This window comes from Macaca nemestrina, chromosome X (assembly GCF_043159975.1).
Source record: "Macaca nemestrina isolate mMacNem1 chromosome X, mMacNem.hap1, whole genome shotgun sequence".
Classification (NCBI taxonomy): Eukaryota; Metazoa; Chordata; class Mammalia; order Primates; family Cercopithecidae; genus Macaca; species Macaca nemestrina.
The window spans coordinates 20871514-20896997 of NC_092145.1; the positions used below are offsets into that span (position 1 = coordinate 20871514).

General features: G+C 43.5%; 1 protein-coding gene and 1 non-coding gene across 16 annotated transcripts in view; both read left to right on the forward strand.

Moving 5' to 3' along the window:
• The first annotated feature begins 3207 nt into the window (after positions 1-3207).
• PABIR2 (PABIR family member 2) overlaps positions 3208-25484 on the forward strand; it is a 28248-nt gene continuing 5971 nt past the window's right edge. For 2 of the 15 annotated variants that reach the window (XM_011740991.3, XM_011740998.3), the window contains exons 1-9: positions 3231-4311; positions 6840-6930; positions 12651-12707; positions 13026-13069; positions 13153-13207; positions 13461-13562; positions 14207-14268; positions 15821-15882; positions 19798-19894. In XM_011740991.3, the coding sequence (XP_011739293.1) occupies positions 4214-4311; positions 6840-6930; positions 12651-12707; positions 13026-13069; positions 13153-13207; positions 13461-13562; positions 14207-14268; positions 15821-15882; positions 19798-19894 (668 nt within the window). In that variant the 5' untranslated portion in view covers positions 3231-4213. Of the gene's footprint in view, positions 4312-6839; positions 6931-12650; positions 12708-13025; positions 13070-13152; positions 13208-13460; positions 13563-14206; positions 14269-15817; positions 15883-19797; positions 19895-25484 lie in introns of all 15 variants that reach the window. The other 13 variants (XM_011740997.3, XM_011740992.3, XM_011740990.3 and 10 more) reach the window with 13 other exon arrangements.
• Positions 24814-24959, forward strand: LOC112426598 (small nucleolar RNA U109). Its single transcript, XR_003017976.1, has one exon. It is a non-coding gene; the product is annotated as a small nucleolar RNA U109 (small nucleolar RNA).

Genomic DNA, 25484 nt, shown 5'->3' on the forward strand with positions numbered 1-25484 from the left:
TAGTAGAGACAGGGTTTCACCATGTTATGTTGGCCAGACTGGTCTTGAACTGCTGACTTCAAGTCATCTGCCTGCCTTGGCCTCCCAAACTGCTGGGATTACAGGCATGAGCCATTGCGCTCAGCCAAGAAAGGATCTTTTTTTTTTTTTTTTGAGACGGAGTCTGGCTCTGTCGCCCGGGCTGGAGTGCAGCGGCCGGATCTCAGCTCACTGCAAGCTCCGCCCCCCGGGTTTATGCCATTCTCCTGCCTCAGCCTCCCAAGTAGCTGGGACTACAGGCGCCCGCCGCCTCGCCCGGCTAGTTTTTTGTATTTTTTAGTAGAGACGGGGTTTCACCGTGTTCGCCAGGATGGTCTCGATCTCCTGACCTCGTGATCCGCCCGTCTCGGCCTCCCAAAGTGCTGGGATTACAGGCTTGAGCCACCGCGCCCGGCCGAAAGGATCTTTTATGACAAATTTTTGTCCTAAAGTAAAATGACCTGTTGTTTAAGAAAGGGGTGTTTAGGACAAGTCAGAAAGCCCTGATGTCCAAGTCAGAAAGTCCATACAGTCTGTGTAAGTCGTGAGAAGGTTTACAAAGGAGAAGTTATGAAAGGAATTTTGTATGTGTTTAAGTTGGTTATAACTGAAAGGGAATAATTTAGGATAATCTAACGTCAGTCCCCTATGTTAAAAACAAGATTTTCTTAAGATATTAATCTGCTCTTAATATAATTGTAAGAAGTTAAAGCTTCACAGAATAATATCTCAGTTCAACTTTTGCTGTGCCTTGCTGCTTTCAGCTTTTTCTCCCCGGAGAATGCCAAAGATAATAACTCTCTCCTTCATTTTTTGTCAGCTTCTGTAACTTTTTCCTCCAATTCTGTTATTATGGCCTAATGCTAAAATGTTTCATCTTGAAAAAAAAAAAAAAAAACAACAACGAAGCAATGTTTTCCTCTAATATAACTTAATTCTGTGCCCTTTTAAAAAATATGTCTAAATTATCAATGTAATTTAAAAAAACCTTTTCACACTTTTCCTAAGAGTCATGTATTCACCTGCTATACTCATAACCCTGAATACACTCTTCTTGTGTCTAATTATATTTAAACACTTTTTCTTTGAGTTTAACTTCCAGGCTATCTAAATGGGCTTCCAATAAGGAAAAACAGTCACACTACAAATGGTTGTGGGGTTTTTTGTTTGCCTTTTCAGTAACTGGCTTAAGAAACAAACTTTTATCTTCTAGAATTCAGCAGTTTCACTTTCAAGTAATGCTGTGAATGGGATATCAGTCTCTCCCCAATGATGCCTGCTACCTCTATGAGTCTCCCCTGGATTCAGCTGGTCACCAGTTTTGCCTTGACAAACTCGCACTCTGTGATGAGTCCCTTCCTCCAGCAAGATTCAATATCCTAGGTCCCACAGTCTGGGACAATGACCCACAGGGTCTCCTGACAGACCAACAACCATAGATAGGGTCAACTCTATACCCCTGGTCAGCAGGAAGCAGTTGGAAGATGAGACCTCACCCCCAATTCCAAAGATTGTCATTGTTGTTCTGAGGGGTGTTACGGGGGGGTGGGATGCAGAGTCCTGAGAAATAAGCAACAATGAGAAAGGGGCCGGGTGGGCCCCAGGTGGGGAAGAACAATGAGCACAAACAACCAGAGGGCACACCTTCCACACAGTGGCCCCAGCAGCATGACCTCTTTCTGCACTTACCCGCCTCCAGCATGACCCTATAAAACTTCCCTCCAGTCCCTGCTTCTTTGCAGACAGCTCCTCCTCTGTAGTGCTGCCCATTGCATCCTTGCAACGTATTTTCATATCTTCTCTAACAAATCTGCCTTTCGTTACCTATGACTGTCTCCATAAATTTCTTTAGCACCTGCACCACTGGCCAGTCACAACCAAGACAGAGTTAATATTTCTAAAACTCTTAGAATAGTGCCTAGCACATAACAAGTTTTATGTAGGTGTTAGTTAAATAAAAAATCCAAATCTCGGCTGGGCGTGGTGGCTCGTGCCTGTAATCCCAGCACTTTGGGAGGCGGAGGCGGGTGGATCACCTGAGGCCAGGAGTTCGAGACCAGCCTAGCCAACATGGCAAAACCCTGTCTCTACTAAAAATACAAAAAAATTAGCCAGGCGTGGTGGCGGGCGCTTGTAATTCCAGCTCCTCAGGAGGCTGAGGCAGGAGAATCGCTTGAACCCGGGCGGGGAGGCAGAGGTTGCAGTGAGCCAAGATCGCGCCACTGCCCTCCAGCCTGGGCGACAGAGCGAGACTCTGTCTCAAAAAAAAAAAAAGGCCGGGCGCGGTGGCTCAAGCCTGTAATCCCAGCACTTTGGGAGGCCGAGACGGGCGGATCACGAGGTCAGGAGATCGAAACCATCCTGGCTAACACGGTGAAACCCCGTCTCTATTAAGAAATACAAAAAAAAAACTAGCCGGGCGAGGTGGCGGGCGCCTGTAGTCCCAGCTACTCGGGAGGCTGAGGCCGGAGAATGGCGTGAACCCAGGAGGCGGAGCTTGCAGTGAGCTGAGATTCGGCCACTGCACTCCAGCCTGGGCGACAGAGCGAGACTCCGTCTCAAAAGAAAAAAAAAAAAAAAAAAAAATCCAGATCTCACACACGCTGAGTCATGATTGTTCGGGACTCCGTAATTCCTAGTAAGAGAAAACATTTGGTTCTGCTTGCTACCTGTTCTTCGGACTTTTCCCAGTTTTGTTGAATCTAAACATGCTTGCAAAATGGAACTGAGTTTCTCATTAGCTATACGAACTGTCATGATATTCGCTTTATTTTTATCCATTGCGTTTGTTTTCCCACTTCTCTTTTGTCTAGTGCATCCAAATGGATGATCTGAAAAAGAAATCAGCTCCTCCAGACAAAGACCAACAAAATCGAGGGATTTAAGGCATGAGTGGGGATCACAGAGGTCGGAGCGTACAAATTAGGAGTGAAATAACGTGGAAATCCCATGTTTTTCTCTGTTTCCCATGAATATTGGCCCAAACTCCTCCTGAAAGCCGAAGCTCCAGCATTTCCCAACTATTGGTTCTTTTCAAAATTGGGCGCCAGGGTCCCCAGGCCAATGCCATCGAGGAAGGCGCCGGGCCCCCTGGAAACGCTCCTCCCCTTTGGAGGAGGATTTCGAGGCGGGGCTGCCACGCACGCTCCGTGCCCGCGGGCCCATTGGAGTGGCCGCTGGACGCGTGCGCAGGACCCGATGGGTGCCCGGACGCGGAAGAACTGGCCCCGCGGAGGTTCCCGCTTCTGAAGCGTGGGAGGCGGAAGAGACTGCAGGTTGTAGATTTTGGTCTTGGCCCCAGCGTGTTCCCCCAGACCATTAGAACCCAAGAGAGGAAGAGGAGGCATCGCGGCGGCGGCTGAGAGGCCGAACCCCCAACCTGTCCTCGAGGCGGGAGGGGGGCAGGGAGGGGAGAAGCACCGATCCCAGGGCTGAGGAGCCTCCGGGACCAGGTCCGGGAGCATGGGGGGCTGGACCGAGTCCCCGAGCATGGGGAGCTGGAGTCGCCAAGGCTGCCCGGCCGGGTCCTACCCGACTGTCAGGTCCTCGGTGCTAGCGCTGCCCGGGCAGCCGCAGCATCTGTAGCCCGGCCCCGCTTGTGGTCCTCAGCCGGAAAGATAGCAGCATGAGTTCCGCCGCTGCCTAGTTTCCTCCCCCTCCTCTTCTCCCTCCTCTCTCCTCTTCCCCAGACCACCTCCTTTCCCGCCCCTGCGCTCCTCTTTTCCCTTCCCCTCTGTCCTCCTCCCTTCCCTCTGCCCTCTCCCTTCCCCTCCCTCCCCCGCCCTCTTCCTCTCCGTTTTCACCCTCTGCCCTCCTCCTCTTATCCTCTCTGTCCTCCTGCTTTTCCATCTATCCTTTTCCCTCCCTCTTCCTTCCTCCCTCCATCCTTGTTTTCCCTCCATCCCTCTTCTTTCCTGCATCCTTTTCCTTCATTCTGTCGCCTTCCACCACTACCTCTGCATCCTCCTCCCCGCCTCACCATCATCCTCCCTTCCTCATCATCCTCCTCCTTCCCTCCTCCTCTCCTACTTTTCTCCGCCCCCAGCCCCCGCCCTCGTCCCCAAGCCTCCGCCCCTTAGCCCCCGCCCCCAGCTGCCAGTCCCCAGCAGCTCAGTCCTGCAGTGAGAGTCTTGGGAGTCCATAGCTAAGCACCAGGAGCTGAGCACTGCCCGCTGTGCCTGCCTGCAAGTCTGACATGGCTCAGGAGAAAATGGAGCTGGACCTTGAGCCTGATACATCTTACGGGGGAACCCTGAGGAGATCCAGCAGCGCTCCCCTAATCCATGGGCTCAGGTGAGCAGGGTTGGGGAGGATGGAGTACAGGGTTCAGGGGCTCCTTGCCCCCGTGCGAGCAATCTTCCTTCCTTAAAGTGCACGTTTGAGCTCATTTGGGCTCTTCAACCTGAGGGGGTGGCGACTCATTTGCTTGATAGTGACTTGGGTCCCAAGGTGGAGTGAAAGTTTAATCTCCAACTTTGGGCAGTGTGGAGGAAACGGTTCCCCCTCCACCTGGGGCCATGTTGTCCCACTGTAAAAGGAACTGCAGAAAGCTTCTGGCTCTTCTGACAGGTTGCTTGCCCGACTAACTTACACCAGGGAATGTCAGATCGAAACCGCTGGAACTAGATGTGCAACTTGACACCTGTCTCTCAGAGCTGCTATTTCTAAGCTTAGTTTAGGAATCCTGGTATTAACAGAGGTTTACTTTAATAAATCACACTTTATCTAATAACTTGTAATTAAGTGGTATGTTCGCATCACAGTACGTGATTTGGATTTGCTCTAATGTTTTCAGGTTCCAAAACTGCCTGAAATGCATTGCAGTGAATAAAAAAGAAGGGTGGTCTGTAGCTTAGGGTCAGTGAAAAGGCACGTTTTAGAAAACGGTGGAGAGAATCGACTCTTCAATTTCGGTGGTAGGGTCTTGTGTTTTCATGTGAATAAGTCATCGAGGGTCTATTTTAAGGTAGCATCTTGTAATAGTGAAGGTTAGGTTGGTTCATCTCCTGAGCCTATTGTATTTCACTTTTATAAGGAGACAATTCATCTTAGGTAGAGAGCCAATTTGCGAGACCTGGTAGAAATGGCATTAGTCCAAAAAAGGAGATGAGAGTACAATTAGCCAAAAACATATTAATCAAGCACAGTGAAGGCAAAGAAAGAGATAATCCTTGCTGTTGAACTGATTATAACATCCATATTTTGGGGAAAAAACAGGTTGACTTTTTCATTTATTAAATATAATTTTGAAACTGAGGGAATGTAGGAGTGACTTTTTGCTTTCCTGTTGCTGTCCTTGGCCCTGAATTTATTTTGGTTACTATAACAATAAACTGGTCTTTTTCTGATTGTCTTTTGAAATCTCGTAAGCAAGCAATTGCTAGGGACTTCAGCAATTCTATTGACCTGCATTTAGACTATTGTAGCAAAAACATACTGTTTTTTGAATCATGATTTAAGTAACATAGCATGATGTGACACAAGAAGGGGCGAGGAGACCAGGTCTGGTCCCAGTTTTCACTAACTAGCTATGATCACGAATGAGTCATTTAACCTTTCTGAGTCTGTTTTCTCATTTGAAAATTAAGAGAGCTGAATTAGGTGATCTCAGTGGGCCCCGAAAGCCCAGTGCAGTTCATTTCTGAAAAATCCTTCTGGAATTCTCATCCTTTTTTTTTTTTTTTTTTTTTTTTTTTTTTTTTTTGAGACAGAGTCTTGCTCTGTCGCCCGGGCTGGAGTGCAGTGGCCGGATCTCAGCTCACTGCAAGCTCTGCCTCCCGGGTTCACGCCATTCTCCTGCCTCAGCCTCCCGAGTAGCTGGGACTACAGGCGCCCACCACCGCGCCCGGCTAATTTTTTGTATTTTTTAGTAGAGACGGGGTTTCACCGTGTTAACCAGGATGGTCTCGATCTCCTGACCTCGTGATCCGCCGGTCTCGGCCTCCCAAAGTGCTGGGATTACAGGCTTGAGCCACCGCGCCCGGCCCTGGAATTCTCATCCTTATTGTGGCATTGCCCTCTGCTAGGCACTGCAGGGATATTATAAAACATGAATAAAACACCTCTCTACCAGTGGGTTTAAGACACATCCACATTTCTCTTTATTAAGAGACAAAGTAGGTGTCTCAAGAAGCAGCTCATCTCCCAGTGTACTCTTTGGGTTCAAAGGAGAGAGTGATTGCATTCCGTTTGTGGATTGAAGAGAGGTTTGTGCCATGCCTTCACTGAAGGGTATGGCATTCAAGATGGATGTGGAAGGAGAGGAAGGATTTTAATAGATGGTGGCAGGAGGCAGAGCATTTGAGGCAGAAGGGGCAACAATCTCTGCTATGTTTATTCCATCCAACAGCAGAGTTCAAAGGTAGGACACATGCTTAGGGTGAAGGGGGAGATGTCTTGATCCACCTCGTATTGTAGAACAATGCTCCTCGCCCCTTTTCGCATCATGGCAAACACAGAAAACAGTACTCATTGCTTCTCTGGGGTAAACAGATGAGGCTGCTCAGGTCTGGTGGTAACCGGTTTGGGGGCGTAGCTCTGACCAGAAGCAGCTAGAGTCAACCAGTCTGGAGCTCCGCCTGCACCACTTCTCCTAGCTGCCCCCAACCACTGAGATCAGTATCTCTGCAAACCTGTAATCCACAGCACACCACTTGGGAAGCTCTGCAGAGAGGACGGTGAGGAGTTCATTCTCTGTATGAAATGAGGAGCCATGGAAGATTTCGTTGTTAACTAGAGAACTGATATTAATGTATTTGAAAGAGATCTTCTATTAGAAAAATTACTAATTTTGTTTTTTTGTTTGTTTTTGTTTTTTTCAGTGACCTTTCACAGGTTTTTCAACCTTACACACTTAGAACTCGGAGGAATAGTACAACAATTATGAGCCGTCACAGCCTGGTAAGTATAGAAGTAAGTATCTGAAGTGATTTAGATTGGGGAAAATACTTTGAAATGGAGTTCTTTCTTAAAATGATGTGCTATGCACAACATTTTAAGAAAGAAAAGATTGATTTTACCTATCTTGTTTACTGTTTATGCTATGGCCATTCAGCTTTTGGTACAAAAAGGATACATGGTTAAAAATTTTTCTTTGCTGTGGGACTTTGTATTTTTTAAAATTGTTCATTATTATTTGTCACTACTTGCATCAGGCTTGTGAGGTAAGTCAGGATTAACTTCTAATTATAGCTGAGAACAGTGGTCTTCATTTGTCCTAGGATGCACACATCACTTAAAGGTAGCAGAGTGTTTGTTTCTGACACGTACCTGTTAAACAATGCTGGTTTTCCGAAATGAAGACTCCTTTTAAAATGCTTGTATTTATATTCTCTGAAGAGTTACTGATTGTGACTGATCTCTGTAGCCAGAACTGTCAGGGATTGCTTTGTTAGTTGGTCACATTGGGATAAATTATGATGAGGTTTTTCATATGGTAGCAGTTCACATGTGGAACTCACTTATCCAGCAGCTTCAATTCTCTGGAAGACATCTGAAATGAAAGAAGACAGATCCCTAAATGGCAGAACTAGATTTCCATAGTCTGTGCGCAGAAGTTCATCGGTTTATTTATAGGAGAGCCTCTGACCTCTGAATCATCTAAAATGTATGCACAATTATAATAAGCTTCCAATCCAATAGTGTGTGAGAAGCAGCAAATTAGAAGGGATGCATTTTAGTTAAAAGTATACTAATAGCTGCTAGCAAGGGAGGAGAGGGAAAAACTGAAAAACAGACATTTTTAAAAAATTTGTTTGTGGCTAATTAGTATAAGGGCTAAGAGCCTGTTAGTACACCCCAAGCATGTCATTGGTATAGAATCATATAATAATTTATGTTCTTAAGGATACCTGGGTCATTAACTTATTCATAAATTCTAGTAATACCTACACTTGTATAGTATTTTACCCATTACAAAGTACTTTCACATATTTAATTGTCATAACAACCCCTATTTAGGGAGGGCAAAGATATTTTTCCCAATTAAAAGAAGCAGCAGCTAAAACTCAAGACGTTAGAAGTGACTTGCTCAGAATCGCACAATTAGTAACTGTTAGAACTGGGAATAGAATAGAGATCTCCGGCCGGGCGCGGTGGCTCAAGCCTGTAATCCCAGCACTTTGGGAGGCCGAGACCGGCGGATCACGAGGTCAGGAGATCGAGACCATCCTGGCTAACCTAGTGAAACCCCGTCTCTACTAAAAAATACAAAAAACTAGCCGGGCGAGGCGGCGGGCGCCTGTAGTCCCAGCTACTCGGGAGGCTGAGGCAGGAGAATGGCGTGAACCCGGGAGGCGGAGCTTGCAGTGAGCTGAGATCCGACCACTGCACTCCAGCCTGGGCGACAGACCGAGACTCCGTCTCAAAAAAAAAAAAAAAAAAAAAGGCCGGGCGCGGTGGCTCAAGCCTGTAATCCCAGCACTTTGGGAGGCCGAGACGGGCGGATCACGAGGTCAGGAGATCAAGACCATCCTGGCTAACACGGTGAAACCCCATCTCTACTAAAAAATACAAAAAAAAAACTAGCCGGGCGAGGTGGCGGGCGCCTGTAGTCCCAGCTACTCGGGAGGCTGAGGCAGGAGAATGGCGTAAACCCGGGAGGCGGAGCTTGCAGTGAGCTGAGATCCGGCCACTGCACTCCAGCCTGGGCGACAGAGCCAGACTCCCTCTCAAAAAAAAAAAAAAAAAAAAAAAATAGAGATCTCCCAGTGCCATTCTGTTTGGTATAATTTGTTTAAGAAAGGGAGAACTAGAACACATTTTAGAAAGATTTCCAACTGAAATGACTGAAAATACTTACAGGGGGAAATGTTAGCTATCTGGAGGCTTGATTCATTTTACCTTCTCTGAGGATACTGGAAAATATTACTTATTTTTGCTGGATATATGAAAAATGTTTATACATGTTATACAGCCATGCTCCTGATAACAGTAGCATAGCAAAGAAGGGAAAGTGAATTTGCCTCTCTACACTTCACTTACCTCTTTTGTAAGATGAGAAGATTCTTATCAACAGTGGTCTAGGTTCATCTCTCACTGAAATACCTAGTTTTCTGAAAGGGCCATGGTGACTCACTGCTCTTTGTTGATCCTGATGCATCTTTTCATTCCTGCCCCTCTCCTTTCTAGCATTTTGGTCTTCCAAAACTCAGTTTAATCCTTATATCTCCTCTGGGCAGGCTTCCACAACTATCATAATATTAATTACACTATATACACTCTATCACAGGATGTGCTATAAATCTTAATACATTTATCTGTGTCCCATGGTAACCTGTGATGAGTAAGGTGTTGACAAATGAAATGGACTGGATATGCAGATGTAGGATCTTCATGGCTCACCAGCTGATTAGATATAAGGACTAAGAGAAGGAAGACTCCAAGTGATGGAAATTTTGTGTGTTGGTGACCGGGGATTGGCGCTGCGTAGGAGTAGAGAAATTGAGATGATTGGTAGTTTGAAGGGGAAGAAGATGAATTCTTTGGGACATAATTGGATTTAAGGTGCCTCTGGCCCCATGATATTCTTCAAAGCAGTATTCTCCCTTTTTAAAAAGATTCTGTCTGCTTCCAGTGTCACCACTTTTTACTTTGAGCAGATGACCCTTCTTACTACTTTACAAAGAAGACAGACACCTATCTTGTGTAAATGTCAGCTTTCTTTGCCTTGAAATGTCTTTAGCTTCACGTATGGCATTTCTCCCCAATGGTTCATATGCTTTTGACTCTCCTGTTGCTTTGCTCGGTCTATCGTCTCCTCTCTATCTTGTATCTTTTCCCTATTCCTCACGAGCTCTCTTCTTTCCACCTTCTCCAGACTCATGCATCTGATGGGGGAAAACAAACTGTTTTCTTTTTCGTAGGTCTCTCCTTCCCTTTTCCTTCCCCTCTCCAAGCTCTTTCAAAGCATAATCTACACTCCACTGCCTCTAATTCCTTGTCTCCTCGTTTCTGGCCAGTTTGTAATCATGCTGCTTCTACCACAACTCCATTAAAAAACTGTTCTTGCAAAAGTCACCAGTGCCCACTTAACTGCCAATGTCAGGGGCCTCATTTCTTAGCCCCCTTGAGCTCTTTGCTTTATTTAACCCCGTTAGCTAGCACCTCCTTGGAGTTCTGGCTCTTTTTGTGTGTTTTTTTTTTTAGCCGATACATTGCCCCCCTGTTGTTTCTGGTACTACACACAGCTTTGCTCTGTTCTTTCTGGTCTACTTTCCGGTTTTGTCTAAAATTGTCAAGTTGTGTATTATGTAAATGTAGCATGTAAATTTCTGACTTTCTCCCCAGTTAGTTTTTGGCCATCCTCATGTCAGCTTTCCTGATCGTTTCACTGCTTCTTCAGTTTCTTGGGTTTCCCTAACTGACACATCTGTGCTCTCTTCCACAGTCTCCTGTTGGAGAGTCTTCCTGCTGTATTTGCTCACCTTGTAGCTTACTGTTTTCTAAATGATCTTATTAAGAGTTCGCCAGTGGCCGGGCACAGTGGCTCACACCTGTAAGCCACTTTGGGGGGCCAAGACGGGCGGATCACGAGGTCAGAAGATCGAGATCATCCTAGCCAACATGGTGAAACCCTGTCTGTACTAACATACATTTATCTTATGCTCCAGTCTCCCTTAATGGCTGTAAAAATTAGCTGGGCGTGGTGGTGTGTGCCTGTAGTCCCAGCTACTCGGGAGGCTGAGGCAGGAGAATGGCGTGAACCCGGGGGGTGGAGCTTGCGGCGAGCAGAGATCATGCCATTGCACTCCAGCCTGGCAACAAGAGCGAAACTCTGTCTCAAAAAAAATAAAAAGAAACTTAGAGCATTTTATTACTATTTTATACTGCTCACTGCATTAGTATTCAAAAACGTTTTTTTTTTTTTTTTTTTTTTGAGATGGAGTCTCGCTCTGTCGCCCGGGCTGGAGTGCAGTGGCCGGATCTCAGCTCACTGCAAGCTCCGCCTCCCGGGTTTACGCCATTCTCCTGCCTCAGCCTCCCGAATAGCTGGGACTACAGGCGCCCGCCACCTCGCCCGGCTAGTTTTTTGTATTTTTTTTAGTAGAGACGGGGTTTCACCGTGTTAGCCAGGATGGTCTCGATCTCCTGACCTCGTGATCTGCCCGCCTCGGCCTCGGGGATTACAGGCTTGAGCCACCGCGCCCGGCCTTCAAAAAAGTTTTAATAGCATGGGGCCTCTTAAACAGGGTGATTGTTATTTGGTTTTATAGTATTACAAGTTCATTTGTATTTTGTTATAGAATAAATAGTAGTAGTTTTTGTTTTTTGTTTTTGAGACGGAGTCTTGCTCTGTCTCCCAGACTGGAGTGCAGTGGCGCGATCTCCGCTCACTGCAAGCTCCACCCCCCGGGTTCACGCCATTTTCCTGCCTCAGCCTCCCGAGTAGCTGGGACTACATGCGCCCACCACCACGCCCAGCTAACTTTGTAATTTTAGTAGAGATGGGGTTTCACCGTGTTAGCCAGGATGGTCTCGATTTCCTGACCTCGTGATCTGCCTGCCTCAGCCTCCCAAAGTGCTGGGATTACAAGTGTAAGCCACCACGCCCGGCCAGTAGTTGTTTATATTACGACCACTAGAACTCTCTAAGACCTGTTGATATGAATTGTGTCTTACAGTTTGTGACCAGCTTGTAATTATTGTGAAGGAACATAATTTGGCCTCCAAATCATTTCTGCTTTGTGTTATTAAAAAAATGATGATCTAAGGGAAAGCATCAGTTATTTTAAAGATACACCTTGTCTTTCCAAATTGGTTTTTTTTTTTTTTTTTTGAGACGGAGTCTCTTCTCACTCTGTCACCCAGGCTGGAGTGCAGTGGTGTGATCTCAGCTCACTGCAAGCTCCGCCTCCCAGGTTCACGCCATTCTCCTGCCTCAGCCTCCCGAGTAGCTGGGTCTATAGGTGCCTGCCACCACGCCCGGCTAATTTTTTGTAATTTTAGTAGAGACAGGGTTTCACTGTGTTAGCCAGGATGGTCTCGATCTCCTGACCTCGTGATCTGCCTGCCTCGGCGGTGGATTACAAAGTGCTGGGATTACAGGCGTGAGCCACCGGGCCCAGCCCCAAATTGTTTTTTGTTAACTAGTAAGATTTGTAGTGCTAGCATGTGATGAGATTTTAGAATGGATTTGGATCGTGAAAGCAAAGCCTCCTCATTGCAGTTGTAAAGTGTTTTTGAAAAACATCAGTCATAGACAAAATACTATGTACTAGACTTATTAGCCTCTCTTCCCCCATTGCTGCATTGGTAATAAAAATTAATAGCTTTGGTGTTTTTTTTTCCTTTCCCTTCTTATGTAGTTCTCTATTTTAGATAACTGGGATAATGGATATGTCTAAGGCCCATAGTCTTTATTTCTCTAAATTTACGTAGCTTCACATTCATTTGGGAAAAGTGCTGAAGTCAGTGTCTGTCTAGCAACAGATGGTGCTTTGAGGTTGGACACCTGGTGTACTTTTTGAAGACTAAATATACTGCCTCTAGTGCATTAATGTTCAGTGATCTAAAGAGCTAAATTTCGAAGAAGAATATGAAAACTTACCTTGGAAGAGGTTGTACACCAGTACTGACAGCAGACTGCTGCTTTGTGATTCGGAAAATAGTAAATGTTTACTTTTTCTTTCCAGTTGCTGTCATCCTCACCTAATCGTATTCCTAGTAGCAGACTGCATCAGATCAAAAGGGTAAATTTTACTTACTAGCTCAGATTGGAAATTTTTTGGATTTTACATTTTTATTTTTATTTTAAAGATTTAGATATTAAAATGAGTTGGGATGCAACTCTGGTTAGTTGGAGACAGATTATAATTCTTCTGGAGTGTGCAGATAAAATATACAAGCGGCATGAATATTCTACTCTACTGTGATTATGTCAATGAGGTAGAAAAGTCTTTTTATTTTATTTGAAGCCGAGAACTATGTGGATGAAAATTACAGTGTGTGGAAGAGTTAATATTTTGTCAGTGATCCTACCTTATTAGCACATATGTTTGTCTTTGCAGGAAGAAGGCCTGGATATGATGAACAGAGAAACTGCACATGAAAGGTTAGTGCTTTGGAAGAGCAGGGCCTAGCCTAATAACTGTCTTGTTTGTAAACACTGATGGCCCTTCCCTTTGTTTATTTTAGGGAAATGCAAACGGCAATGCAGATAAGCCAATCATGGGATGAGAGCTTGAGCCTGGTAAAGTTTGCTCATGTCTGTTTGGTTTTCATTTTCTAGAAACTTTTATGTTGTTCACTGGCTTCATTAAGTTTTTCGCACGCTTCTGTCCCCTTCTGCTTCCAAATTGATACTTGTTATTTGATCTCTGCTTTTCCAGCAGAATATTAGAGTCTGTACCTTTCTCTTTGGAAAATCTGGGTGTGTTATAGTAGTAAATAAGAGCTGTGATGTGCTGAATTTATTATGAGGATATGACACTTTATGTTTACAGAGTGACAGTGATTTTGACAAGCCGGAGAAATTATATTCTCCTAAGAGAATTGACTTCACTCCAGTTTCTCCAGCACCTTCACCCACCAGGGGATTTGGAAAGGTAGGATAATTGAAAGGATATTAAGTCTATTTCACAAACTGAGCTGTTTACTCTAAAACGCACACAAATCACACCACTTTTAAAGTATCCAATGCCTTGAAGGAAAATCAATGAAAATCTATGGCAGTAATTTGGAAAATATACATATATATATATGTAATTTAGTTATGAGACACACAAACAGCCAAGCAATTCTAAGGAAATTGTTTCTGTCATTTTGAAAAGAACCTTTTGAAAATGACTGTGGGTCTGGTATGGTGGCTTGTACCTGTAATCCCAATTCTTTGGGAGGCCAAGGCGGAAGGATCACTTGAGCTCAGGAGGTCGAGAGCAGCCTGGGCACCATGGCGAGACCTCATCTCTACATTTAAAAAAAAAAAAAAGGTACAAAAAAATTAGTCGGGCATGGTGGTGCACACCTATAGTCCTAGCTCATCAGGAAGGTGGAGCAGGAAGATGGCTTGAGCCCAGGAGTTTGAGGCTGCAGTAAGCTATGGTTGCATCCCTGCACTCCAGCTTGAGCAAAAAAGAGACCCTGTCTCTAAGAAAAAAAAAAAAAACAGGAAGAAAGAAAACTGGAGTGCTAGAACTATTTTAATATTGAATATGTTTTTTTCTAGTAATGTTTCTCACCATTCTTACAGATGTTTGTGAGCAGCAGTGGGTTGCCACCAAGTCCAGTTCCCAGTTCAAGACGATTTTCAAGGTAAGCAAACTTGAATTTTAAATGTGGTTGAAGTACCATTCATTACATTTATCTCTCAGATTAGCTTTTTGTGGCTGGGCACGATGACTCATGCCTGTAATCCTAGCACTTTGGAAAGCTGAGGCTGGTGGATCACCTGAGGTCCAGAGTTCAAGACCATCTTGGCCAACATGGTGAAACCTCGTCTCTACTAAAAATAGAAAAATTAGCTGCGCCTGGTGGCAGGCGCCTGTAATCCCAGTTACTCGGGAGGCTGAGGCAGGAGAATCGCTTGAACCAAGCAGGCAGAGGTTGCAGTGAGCTGAGATTGCACCATTGTACTCCAGCCTGGGCAACAGAGCAAAAACTGTCTCAAAAAAAAAAAAAATTATTTTTCCCAATATTTCACTGTGAAATTTTCAGACATCAAAAGTGAAGGAATTTCACAGTGAACACCCATATACCCACTGCCTATAATCTACAGTGAACACCCATATACCCACTGCCTATAATCTACCATTAACATTTTACCAGAGTTTTTTCTTTTTTTTTTCTTTTTAATTTGAGACGGAATCTCGCTGTGTCACCAGGCTAGAGTGCAGTAGCGCGAACTCAGCTCACTGAAACCACTGCCTCCCGGGTTTAAGCAATTCTCCTGCCTCAGCCTCCCAAGTAGCTGGGATTACAGCCATGCACCACCACACTCGGTTAATTTTTGTTTTAGTAGAGATGGGGTTTCACCATGTTGGCCAGGATGGTCTTAATCTCTTGACCTCGTGATCCACCCGCCTTGGCCTCCCAAAGTACTGGGATTAAAGACATGAGCCACAGCGCCTGGCCCCAGAGTTTTTTTTTTTAGGGGGGATTTAATGCTGATTTATATTTAGTGGGGACACACACACACACACACACGCACACACGCACACACGCACACACGCACGCACACCACAATAATCCTTTTTAAGAATAAGGAAAAAATGTTAAAGTTCGTAGACCAGTCAAATCCAGTTTCACTCCTGTTTCCCAGGCTGGAGTGCAGTGGTGCAATCTCAGCTCACTGCAACCTCTGCCTCCTGGGTTCAAGTGATTCTTCTGTCTCAGCCTCCTAGGTAGCTGGGATCACAGGCATGCACCACCACACTTGGCTAATTTTTTGTGTTTTTAATAGAGATAGTGTTTCACCATGTTGGTCAGGCTGGTCTCAAACTCCTGACCTCAGATGATCCGCTTACCTCGGCCTCTCAAAGTGCTGGGATTACAGGCATGAGTTACGGCGCCCAGCCCCAAAATACTTTTTAAATAAGGTATCTTTTTTTCTTTAAACTGTTGTGGGTATTTTGTCATATGGCATATTTTTTAAATGGCTTAAAATGCTGTTGTATTATTCCAGGTTGCCATATGCTGGGTGAAATCATGTATTGGCATTTCAGTTATTCAGTTACACAAGAATTTTCCATTTCAGTCATTGATATGATTGTCCATTTTATTTATGTATTTGTTGGGCTGGACTGCTGTTTTATCTTGCATCTTGGATGTTCTTCACATTATCCTGTTTGTTTTTTCATCAAAGCAGGAGAAGTCAGAGTCCAGTCAAGTGCATTAGACCCAGTGTTCTCGGTCCTCTTAAAAGAAAAGGTATGTAGCAGCATGGTGACTATAGTTAGTGCTACTGTGTCATATACTTGAAATTTGCTAAGAAAGTAGATCTTAAGTGTTTTTACCACACACATACAAAAGGTAACTAGGTGAAGCAAAAGATGTGTTAAAAACTTGACTGTGGGCTGGGCACAGTGGCTCATGCCTGTAATCCCAATACTTTGGGAGGCCAAAGCAGGTGGATCACCTCAGGTCAGGAGTTCAAGACCGGCCTGGCCAATGTGGCGAAACCCTGTCTCTACTAAAAATACAAAAATTAGCTGGGCGTGGTGGTAGGTACCTGTAATCCCAGCTACTCAGGAGGCTGAGGCAGGAGAATCACTTGAACCTGGGAGGCGGAGGTTGCGGTCAGCTAATACTGTGCCACTGCACTCCAGCCTGGGCAACAGAGTGAGACTCCATCTCAAAAAAAAAACAAAAAAACCTTGACTGTGATCATCATTTCACATTATGTACATACATCAGATCATCACATTGTATACCTTAAATATATGTAAATTTGTTTGTCATTTATACCTCAGTAAAGCCGGGGGGGAAAAGAAAAAGATAAGTATCACGCTTCTGGTCTTAAACCTAGCCAAGCTTGAATTAAAAACTAGAACTCCCGTCTGAAATGAGCTAACAGCATTGCTCTCTTGTGTTTTAGGGAAACTCAAAAGTATTCTTCCGAATGTTTGCTCTACTGATTTTCAATTTTGTAAATGAGTTATTTGATACATCTGTATTTTCTTATACTTCATAAGTTTTATTCATATATTCATTATCATTATATATTCAAAAAATTGCCTCTCAGTTATCTAAATATGAAAGAGATGCATAGTTTATAAACTGCAGAAATATATGCTAATGCTGTATCAAACATCCATAAATGTGCTATATACTCAAATATAAGGTGAGGTTTACCCCCTCATCAAATTATGCCTCATCAAAGCAAGAATTGCCTTATATTCAATTCTGTAGTTTTTTGTATAACAGGGTGCTCTCAGTTACCTTGTTTTGAACCACAAAGCAGTAGGCTAAAATAGTTTAGTATCAATCAACACTAGTGCTAGATGCTTATAAAGGGCACCTGATGGCATCTCTTTAAAAAGGCAACACAGGTCTGTAATCCCAGCACTTTGGGAGGCTGAGGCAGGAGAATTGCTTTGAGCTCAGGAGTTTGAGATCAGCCTGGGCAACATGACAAAACCACATCTCTACAAAAAATACAGAAATTAAGCAGGCGTTGGTGGCTTGTGCCTGTTGTCACAGCTACTTGGGAGGCTGAGTCTGGAGAATTCCTTGAGCCCAGGAAGCAGAGGTTGCAGTGAGTCGAGATCACAGCCTGGGCCACAGAGTGATACCCTGTCTCAAAAAAAAGCAACGCAGGTTTTTGTCTGTTTTTTGAGACCAAATTTCACTCTTGTTGCCCAGACGGGAGTGTAGTGGCGTGAGCTTGGCTGACAGCAACCTCCACCTCCTGGGCTCAGCGATTCTCCTGCCTCAGCCTCCCGAGTAGCTGGGACTAGAAGTACCCACCACCATGCCTGGCTAATTTTCTGTATTTTTAATAGAGACAGAGTTTCACCATATTGGCCAGTCTGGTCTTGAACTCCTGACCTCAGGTGATCCACCTGCCTCGGCCTTCCAAAGTGCTGGGATTACCCCACCACACCCAGCTGGCAACACAGGTTTATTCATTATTCCTGGGGATATGACTACACGATTGCAAGTGTCAGGTGTCATTTTAAACGAGTCTTAACAATAACTTTTTTTTTTTTTTTTTTTTTTTTTTTTGAGGCAAGATCTCGCTCTGTCTCTCATGCTGGAGTGCAGTGGTGTGATCTCAGCTCACCGCAACCTCTGCCTCCTAGGTTTAAGCGATTCTCCTGCCTCAGCCTCCCAAGTACCTGGGATTACAGGAGTGCGCCACCATGCCCAGCTAATTTTTGTATTTTTAGTAGAGACAGGGTTTCGCCATGTTGGCAACGCTGTCCTTGAACTCCTAGTCTCAAGTGATCCACCTGCCTGGGCTTCCCAAAGTGCAGGGGTTACACAGGTATGAGCCACCACGCCCAGCCATTAACAATAACTTTTTTTTTTTTTTTTAATTGAGACGGAGTCTTGCTTTGTCACCCAGGCTGGAGTGCAGTGGTGCGATCTTGGCTCACTGCAACCTCCGCTTCCTGGGTTCAAGTTATTCTTCTGCCTCAGCCTCCCAAATAGCTGGGATTACAGATGTGCACCACCATGCCCAGATAATTTTTGTATTTTTAGTAGAGATGGGGTTTTTGCCATGTTGGCCAGGCTGGTCTCAAACTCCTGACTTTAGGTGATCCACCCGCCTCGGCTTCCCAAAATGCTGGGATTACAAGCATGAGCCAACCGCGCCTGGCCAACTGTACTTTTAAAAGCAATTCAGCAAGTGGTTTCTTTGTGCAGATCACCTTCAGGGCCAATAAACAGACCAACTTTTCTAATGTTAGGGGTACAGGTATTTGTGGCTTTGAAAACTTTCCAGTCATAGGATCATACACAGATTCCAAAAGTGCTGTGTTTCAAACAACTTAAAATTAAAGATCTTGTGCTCTGGAAAATAGTTCTTGATATGGTGACAATATTTGTATTTAATATATAAATTTTATCTTTATAAACAGTTTTTCCTCAATCTTGTAGGGAGTTATTTGTAGTCCTAGGAATGTTCTCAGTAGCTAGTAAGTGAAAATAACAGTTGGAAATAAAGCTATTATTGTTGTTATTATTACTAACTTAAAATTTGTTGCAGGAAGTTGAAGGAATTAGCATGGTAGTTTAGTTTTACAGCTATTCCAAAATACACCAGCAGATGGAGGAATTCTTTGCTCAAAAGAGCTAAAGGCTTTTACTAGTGAGGCAAACTCAAAAGCCCAGCAGCAACTTTTAAAAGCTGCATATTAAAGCATGGAAAATAACAACTTTTGCAGATTTTCAGCAATTTTCAGAATAGTCCCAGAGGAAAGATAACTAATTGATAACATGGACAAAATGAATGTTGCGTTTGTTCTTGCTTAATCTTTTTTCATTCTAAGAATCTTACACAGTTTTAAGTTCAAAGTTACTAATTTTCTACTGGAGTATAGACAGGCTCATGAATTAAATTGTCTTGAACATTCCATTTTCAAGCTCAGATGAAGAGCTTCAGAACCAAGGAATGTATATGTTTTAAATAACATCAGAGCCTGATTTTAAAGGAGATTATTCTAACTTAGGGTTTTATTTTTTGTACTCCTGGTAGCAAAATGTTAGGCAGTATCCCTGTTGGTGCAAAGTTTTTCTATTAGCAATTCCGAGAAAATCTGTAGGATTGAGGTGGTCAGTACAATAAAAATTTTGTGAATTGAGTAAGATTTGCTTTTGATTACAGATGTATTTTCAAACTTATCTTTTTAATCTTCATTTTCATTAAATAGTGTGAAAGCAACTTTTTACTTATACACTACTTATCATTTTTTAACCAGTTTGACACCATCTTAGGAAATGTTCAGATATCAAAATGTATAAAACCAATAGGCCTTGCTAACCATGTAGCATACAATATTCACTGTGAGTGTCCGCTATTTGGGAATTCTTTATCTCTACTGTGGTCAGCCTTGCTTCATTTTGCCTGATGCAGTCAGTGTTCTACTGTCCTATTAATGTGAATATGTCCATAGCACGCTGTGGATAATGAGTGAGAAGCTTTTTAGGGCTGCCGACTTTTTGGTTGAGTTTATGTGGAAGCATATTTCTTCCACGTTAAAGCACATGGGAAAATAGTTTTAAGCAGTGGTTTGAAGAAGTATTCTGAGCTTTGGTTAAACAAAGGTCATCCTATTTTAGCACCACGCCTGTATTTGTAAAATTGTTTTATAGTAGCATCATTTCTTTCTGTTTTAGGTGAAATGGAGACAGAAAGTCAGCCCAAGAGACTCTTCCAAGGCACTACCAATATGTTATCTCCAGATGCCGCGCAATTGTCTGATCTCAGTTCATGGTAAAAAATGAAATAAAATGAAAAGTATATTAGAGTATAATCCATTTTAAAAGAGCCACATGGAAAGTATATTGGGATAATTTAAAATATTTTCAACTTCTTATCCATGCTCCCACGAAGGGGAAATCTCTGTGGAGGATAATGTGAAAAAACAGATTATTTTAAAGTCAAGAGTATTTCGTTTGGAAATGTATATGTCTTTCTGACACCTTCGCTTTCGTTCCCAGCTCCTGTTAGGTCAGCCTGTCATTAGTTGCCAATGGTGTGGCAGTGCCAACTGCTGGCTGGTGTGAGAAAGAGTCTCTGGGTGGCTGTGGGTAATGTGTACTGATTGTAGCTGCTCTGCCTGCATTTTGTATCCAGTCCTTTCAGCTTAGCAGAGAATAGTAGGATTCTCTTAAGCATAGTATTCTCTGATTAGCATTATCCATTGTTATCTTTTTGAAAATTATGAAATATTTTGTCACAGTGCTAAGGTTTCATTTTTATAATAACATTTCCTGATTCCTACGGTCTAGTCACACACATGTTTTTTAAATCTTACTCATCCTAGTTTAGGTCTTTAAGGGCCTTCAGTGTTTTCATGAGAACGTTAACTTCTTTTCCTGTACCTGAAGTTGAGCACTTGAGTGCTTATGTACATGTTGGAAGGAAGGGGAAGGAATAAGTAGCAGTGACCAGGTAATATTTTGAAATCTTTCAGTATGTTCTGATCAACTCACTGAATACTTGTGTAATCAATTGTGTACTGTTTTTCAGAATTTTTTTTTGTTCCCTGAGTTTTACAGCTGAGGATTTTTTTTTTTTTTTTTTTTTTTTTTTGAGATAGACTTGCTCTGTTGCCCAGTCTGGAGTGCAGTGGTGTGATCTCGGCTCACTGCAGCCTCTGCCTCCCAGCTTCAAGAGATTCTCCTGCCTCAGCCTCCCGAGTAGCTGGGACTACAGGCACGGGCCACCATGCCTAGCTATTTTTTTTTTTTTTTTTGTATTTTTAGTGGAGATGGGGTTTCGCCATGTTGGCCAGGCTGGTCTCGAACTGCTGACCTCAGGTGATCCCCCTCACCTCGGCCTCCCAAAGTGCTGGTACTACAGGTGTAAGCCACCGTGCCTGGCCTGAAGGTCTTTTTAAAAAGCCCACGAGGGCACTCACTTTAAAAATAGCAAGATCATACCCTCTAAATGGAAAAAGTGTATAAGCCACTTATAAGCTATAAAGATGGACGATCCCTTCTTCCCAAATCACTTATTCATTGTTCCATGTGAAATAACCTGTACTTCTAGTTGACCAAGAAGTCACAGATTATTCTAGTTTGTTAGTCTTTTTGATCAGTACTATTCTAACCTTGGAACAGATAGATGCCTTTTAGAATTGTTCTAGCTATTTTCAACCCCATGGTCTCTTTTTTCCTCTCATCTCTGTATGTCCTTGCTACTTCAGTGTGCTAATTTTGGTACAGAGTGCCTTTCCAGGTATGTAGATGATGGAAAAGAGAAAACTTCTGAAGCTTGTCAAGAGGACTATTGGGTGAAACTCTATCCTTAGTGGAAAGTGCATATCACTTTTATGGCAAAGTGTTTTAATATAGGCACATGACTATAAATAGGTTTGCTTACCTAGTTACTAACCAAGTGACCAAGTTAAGTAAAATATATGACAGCATTTTACCAAGCTGAAAACATACAGGGTGAGGTGACTTATTTTTATATTGTCTTTGGCTGACAGTGCAGGATGTGTAAAACAGGTTCATGCAAGTAAGTAAGAAAGGAAAGAGAAGGTGCAGTATTTACGAAGGGTCTTCTCTCATTGTCCAGACATTTATTCCTCTGAGCAGCACAACCTAAACCATCTCTAGCAGTAGCTATTGTGAGGCTTCTATTTCCTTGTCACTACTCCCCTATCCCATAGACCCATGAATGGCTAGGAGAGCCCTGGAAACGTCAACATTGGTGATGAAGGAAACTTTTATTTTATTTTAATTGTTTTGAGACAGAGTCTCGCTCTGTTGCCCAGGCTGGAGTGCAGCAGTGCAATCTTGACTCACTGCAACCTCCGCCTCCCGGGTTCAAGCGATTCTTCTGTCTCAGCCTCCTGAGTAACTTGGATTACAGGTACGTGCACCACACCTGGCTAATTTTTGTATTTTTAGTAGATATGGAGTTTCTCCATGTTGTCCAGGTTGGTCTTGAATTCCTGACCTCAGGTGACCCACCCACCCTGGCCTCCCAAAGTGTTGGGATTACAGGCGTGAGCCACTGTGCCTGGCCAACTTTTGATTCTTAAACATAAAAAGCTGTTGTGGCGCGGTGGCTCATGCCTGTAATCCCAGCACTTTGGGAGGCCGAGGCAGGCAGATCAGGAGGTCAGGAGATCAAGACCATCCTGGTTAACACGGTGAAACCTCGTCTCTACTAAAAATACAAAAAAATTAGCCGGGCATGGTGGCAGGTGTCTATAGTCCCAGCCACTCAGGAGGCTGAGGCAGGAGAATGGCGTGAACCCGGGAGGCGGATCTTGCAGTGAGCGGAGACTGCGCCACTGCTCTCCAGCCTGGGTGACAGAGCGAGACTCCGTCTCAAAAAAAAAAAAAAAAAAAAAGTTGTTGCTTCACACAAGAGACACTTGCTTTATTCACAGCCACTCATAGAGTGTCAACAAGCCAAGTGTGGTTCAAGTAATCTGCAAAAGAAATCTGTTACTCAAAATTCACAAAACTAAGTGTCAAAGATAGTTAAGTCATTAATTAAACTTCCAGATGATGTTTTTAGTCAGTTTGCAGCAATTGTACTTCTGAGGTTATTAAAGCTTAAAATTGTGCTGAGACTTTGGGAACACCTTATATATTAATGGTGCTGACATTTTTGCCTATAATTAAGAGATTTTTAAATATGATTTATTTCTTTTATATAAAAACTGGATCCTGGCCAGGCATGGTGGCTCACACCTGTAATTCCAACACTTTGGGAGGCCGAGGTGGGCGGATCACTTGAGGTCGGGAGTTCAAGACCAGCCTGGACGACATGGTGAAACACCTTCTCTACTAAAAACACAAAAACTAACCGGGCGTGGTAGCGCATTCCTGCAATCCCAGCTACTCTGGAGGCTGAGACAGGAGAATTGCTTGAACCCGAGAGGCAGAGGTTGCAGTGAGCCAGGATCGCACCACTGGACTCCATCCAGCCTGGGCAACAGAGCGAGACTCCATCTCAAAAAAAAAAAAAAAAAAAATCTGGATCCTGCTTTTGCGGAAACTTTTTTTTGAGACGTAGTCTTACTCTTGTTACCCAGGCTGGAGTGCAATGGTGCAATCTCCACTCACTGCAACCTCTGCCTCCTGGGTTGAAATGATTCTCCTGCCTCAGCCTCCCGAGTAGCTGGGATTACAGGCATGCACCACCACACCCGGCTAATTTTGTATTTTTAGTAGAGATGGGGTTTCTTCATGTTGGTCAGGCTGGTGTCGAACTCCCAACCCCAGGTGATCCACCCGCTTTGGCCTCCCAAAGTGCTGGGATTATAGGCGTGAGCCACCATACCTGGTCTTTTTTTTCTGTTGTTGAGACAAGATCTGGTCTATTGCCTAGACTGGAGTACAGTAGTGTGATCATGGCTCACTGCAACCTCTGTTTCCTGGGCTCAAGCCATCCACCCACCTCAACCTCCCGAATAGCTGGGACTACAGGTGTGCACCATCTCGCCCAGCTAATTTTTCTGTTTTTGTAGAGACCGAGTTTTGCCATGTTGCCCAGGCTGGTCTTGAACTGCCCTCAAGTGATCTGCATGCCTTGGCCTCGCAAAGTGTTGGGATTACAGGCATGAGCCACTGCACCCAGCCTCTTTTATCTCTTTAATGCAGTTTTATTAATCAGAATCAGACATTCATATTCTTAGAAACGGGGCTAGAGATAGGAATCTGGCTGTGTTCTGGTTTCTGCTACCAAGGTTGGCAACCTACTTGATAACAAAACTAAGGAATCTGTGCTAGGCTTGATAGGGCTGTGGCTAATTTTTTATTTATTTACCTACCTGCTATTAATCTGATAGAACCCAGCTTATTGACTGAACAAGGCACAAAGTGGTTCAGCCAGATGGGGTGATAACATGAATCAAACCGAATATCTTAGTTTTGTGATTACTTTTATCATTGGATGGTTTTCATGATTTGCTATTTTAATGAAACTACGGAAACAACTGCCCTCTATCTTTTAGAGAGCAGAAAAAGGATCAGATCGTTAGATGTTATCTTGTCATTTAAATATTTATAGTTTATTCCCTGCGCCACCCAACAAAAGGAGAGATGGCTTTTATAGCCTTTAAAGTTTATACACTAGATAACAATCTTTAAAAATCTGACATCTTTTGAAGCATAAATTAAGTTTGAAATTTGAGTGTGGACCCATTTGGAGTTTGTGTCCAGTTAGGCATACTTTTTATTTCTTTTCTTTTCTTTTCTTTTCTTTTCTTTTCTTTTCTTTTTTTTTTTTTTTTGAGACGGCGTCTCGCTCTGTCGCCCAAGCTGGAGTGCAGTGGCGTGATCCTGGCTCACTGCAAGCTCCGCCTCCTGGGTTCACGCCATTCTCCTGCCTCAGCCTCCCGAGTAGCTGGAACTACAGGCGCCCGCCACCGCGCCCGGCTCATTTTTTGTATTTTTAGTAGAGACGGGGTTTCACCATGGTCTCGATCTCCTGACCTTGTGATCCGCCCGCCTCGGCCTCCCAAAGTGCTGGGATTACAGCGTGAATTTCTTTTCTTTTCTTTTCTTTTTTTTTGCTAAATGAAAATTCCCAAATCTTTGCCAACCAAATCTAGAGGACATTATCAACCATAAGGCAGGAGTTATGTCATTCTGCATTTAATCCTTATGGACATCAAAATTTGAGCATCACTCAGAAGTCTACCTTTGCCTGTGCTTTGATTCTTTCTGCATGTTGGGAGCTCTTAATCTGCTCTTCATTCTGTTGGGAGTGAGACTGTGTGTGTCTGCAGCATACTATATAAAATAAAGGAGTTTTCAGGGCTGCTGGCCATACAGTGACGATTAAATGATAGTGTCTTTCTTTTTTATGAAAGGAAAACTTATGAATTTTCTTACCCCGTGCATCAGTGTTAATGTGATAGTTTTAACACGTTTTTTTGTTAAATGGGTCTTAGTGGTTCTAACACTATTTTTAATGTTATATGTGTCATGCCAAAATTTCATGAATATGTGACAAGTACAAAAAATAAGTTTTAATCATTAATAGGAATGTGTATGTCTGTACACATCTCTAAAGTACACATGTATACACACACACACACACACACACACTCTTTAGAGATGTTTATGTGAGCAACTTAGACATCTGTGCTGATAGTTTAAAACTCCTGTCTACCTTCACCATAAAAATGAGCAAGTTAAAAACAAAACAAACACTCCTGTCCTCAGCATGACTGCGGACTGATATTTAAATATGTGATCTTAAAAACTTAGAGGTCATTCAGAAGGATGATACTAGGACCCTTAAGGTAAGATAGTAGAGACCAGAGAACATGCCATATATATCAGTTTAACCCACAGCAAGCGGTGTGGGGATGCCCTACAGTCATACCTTA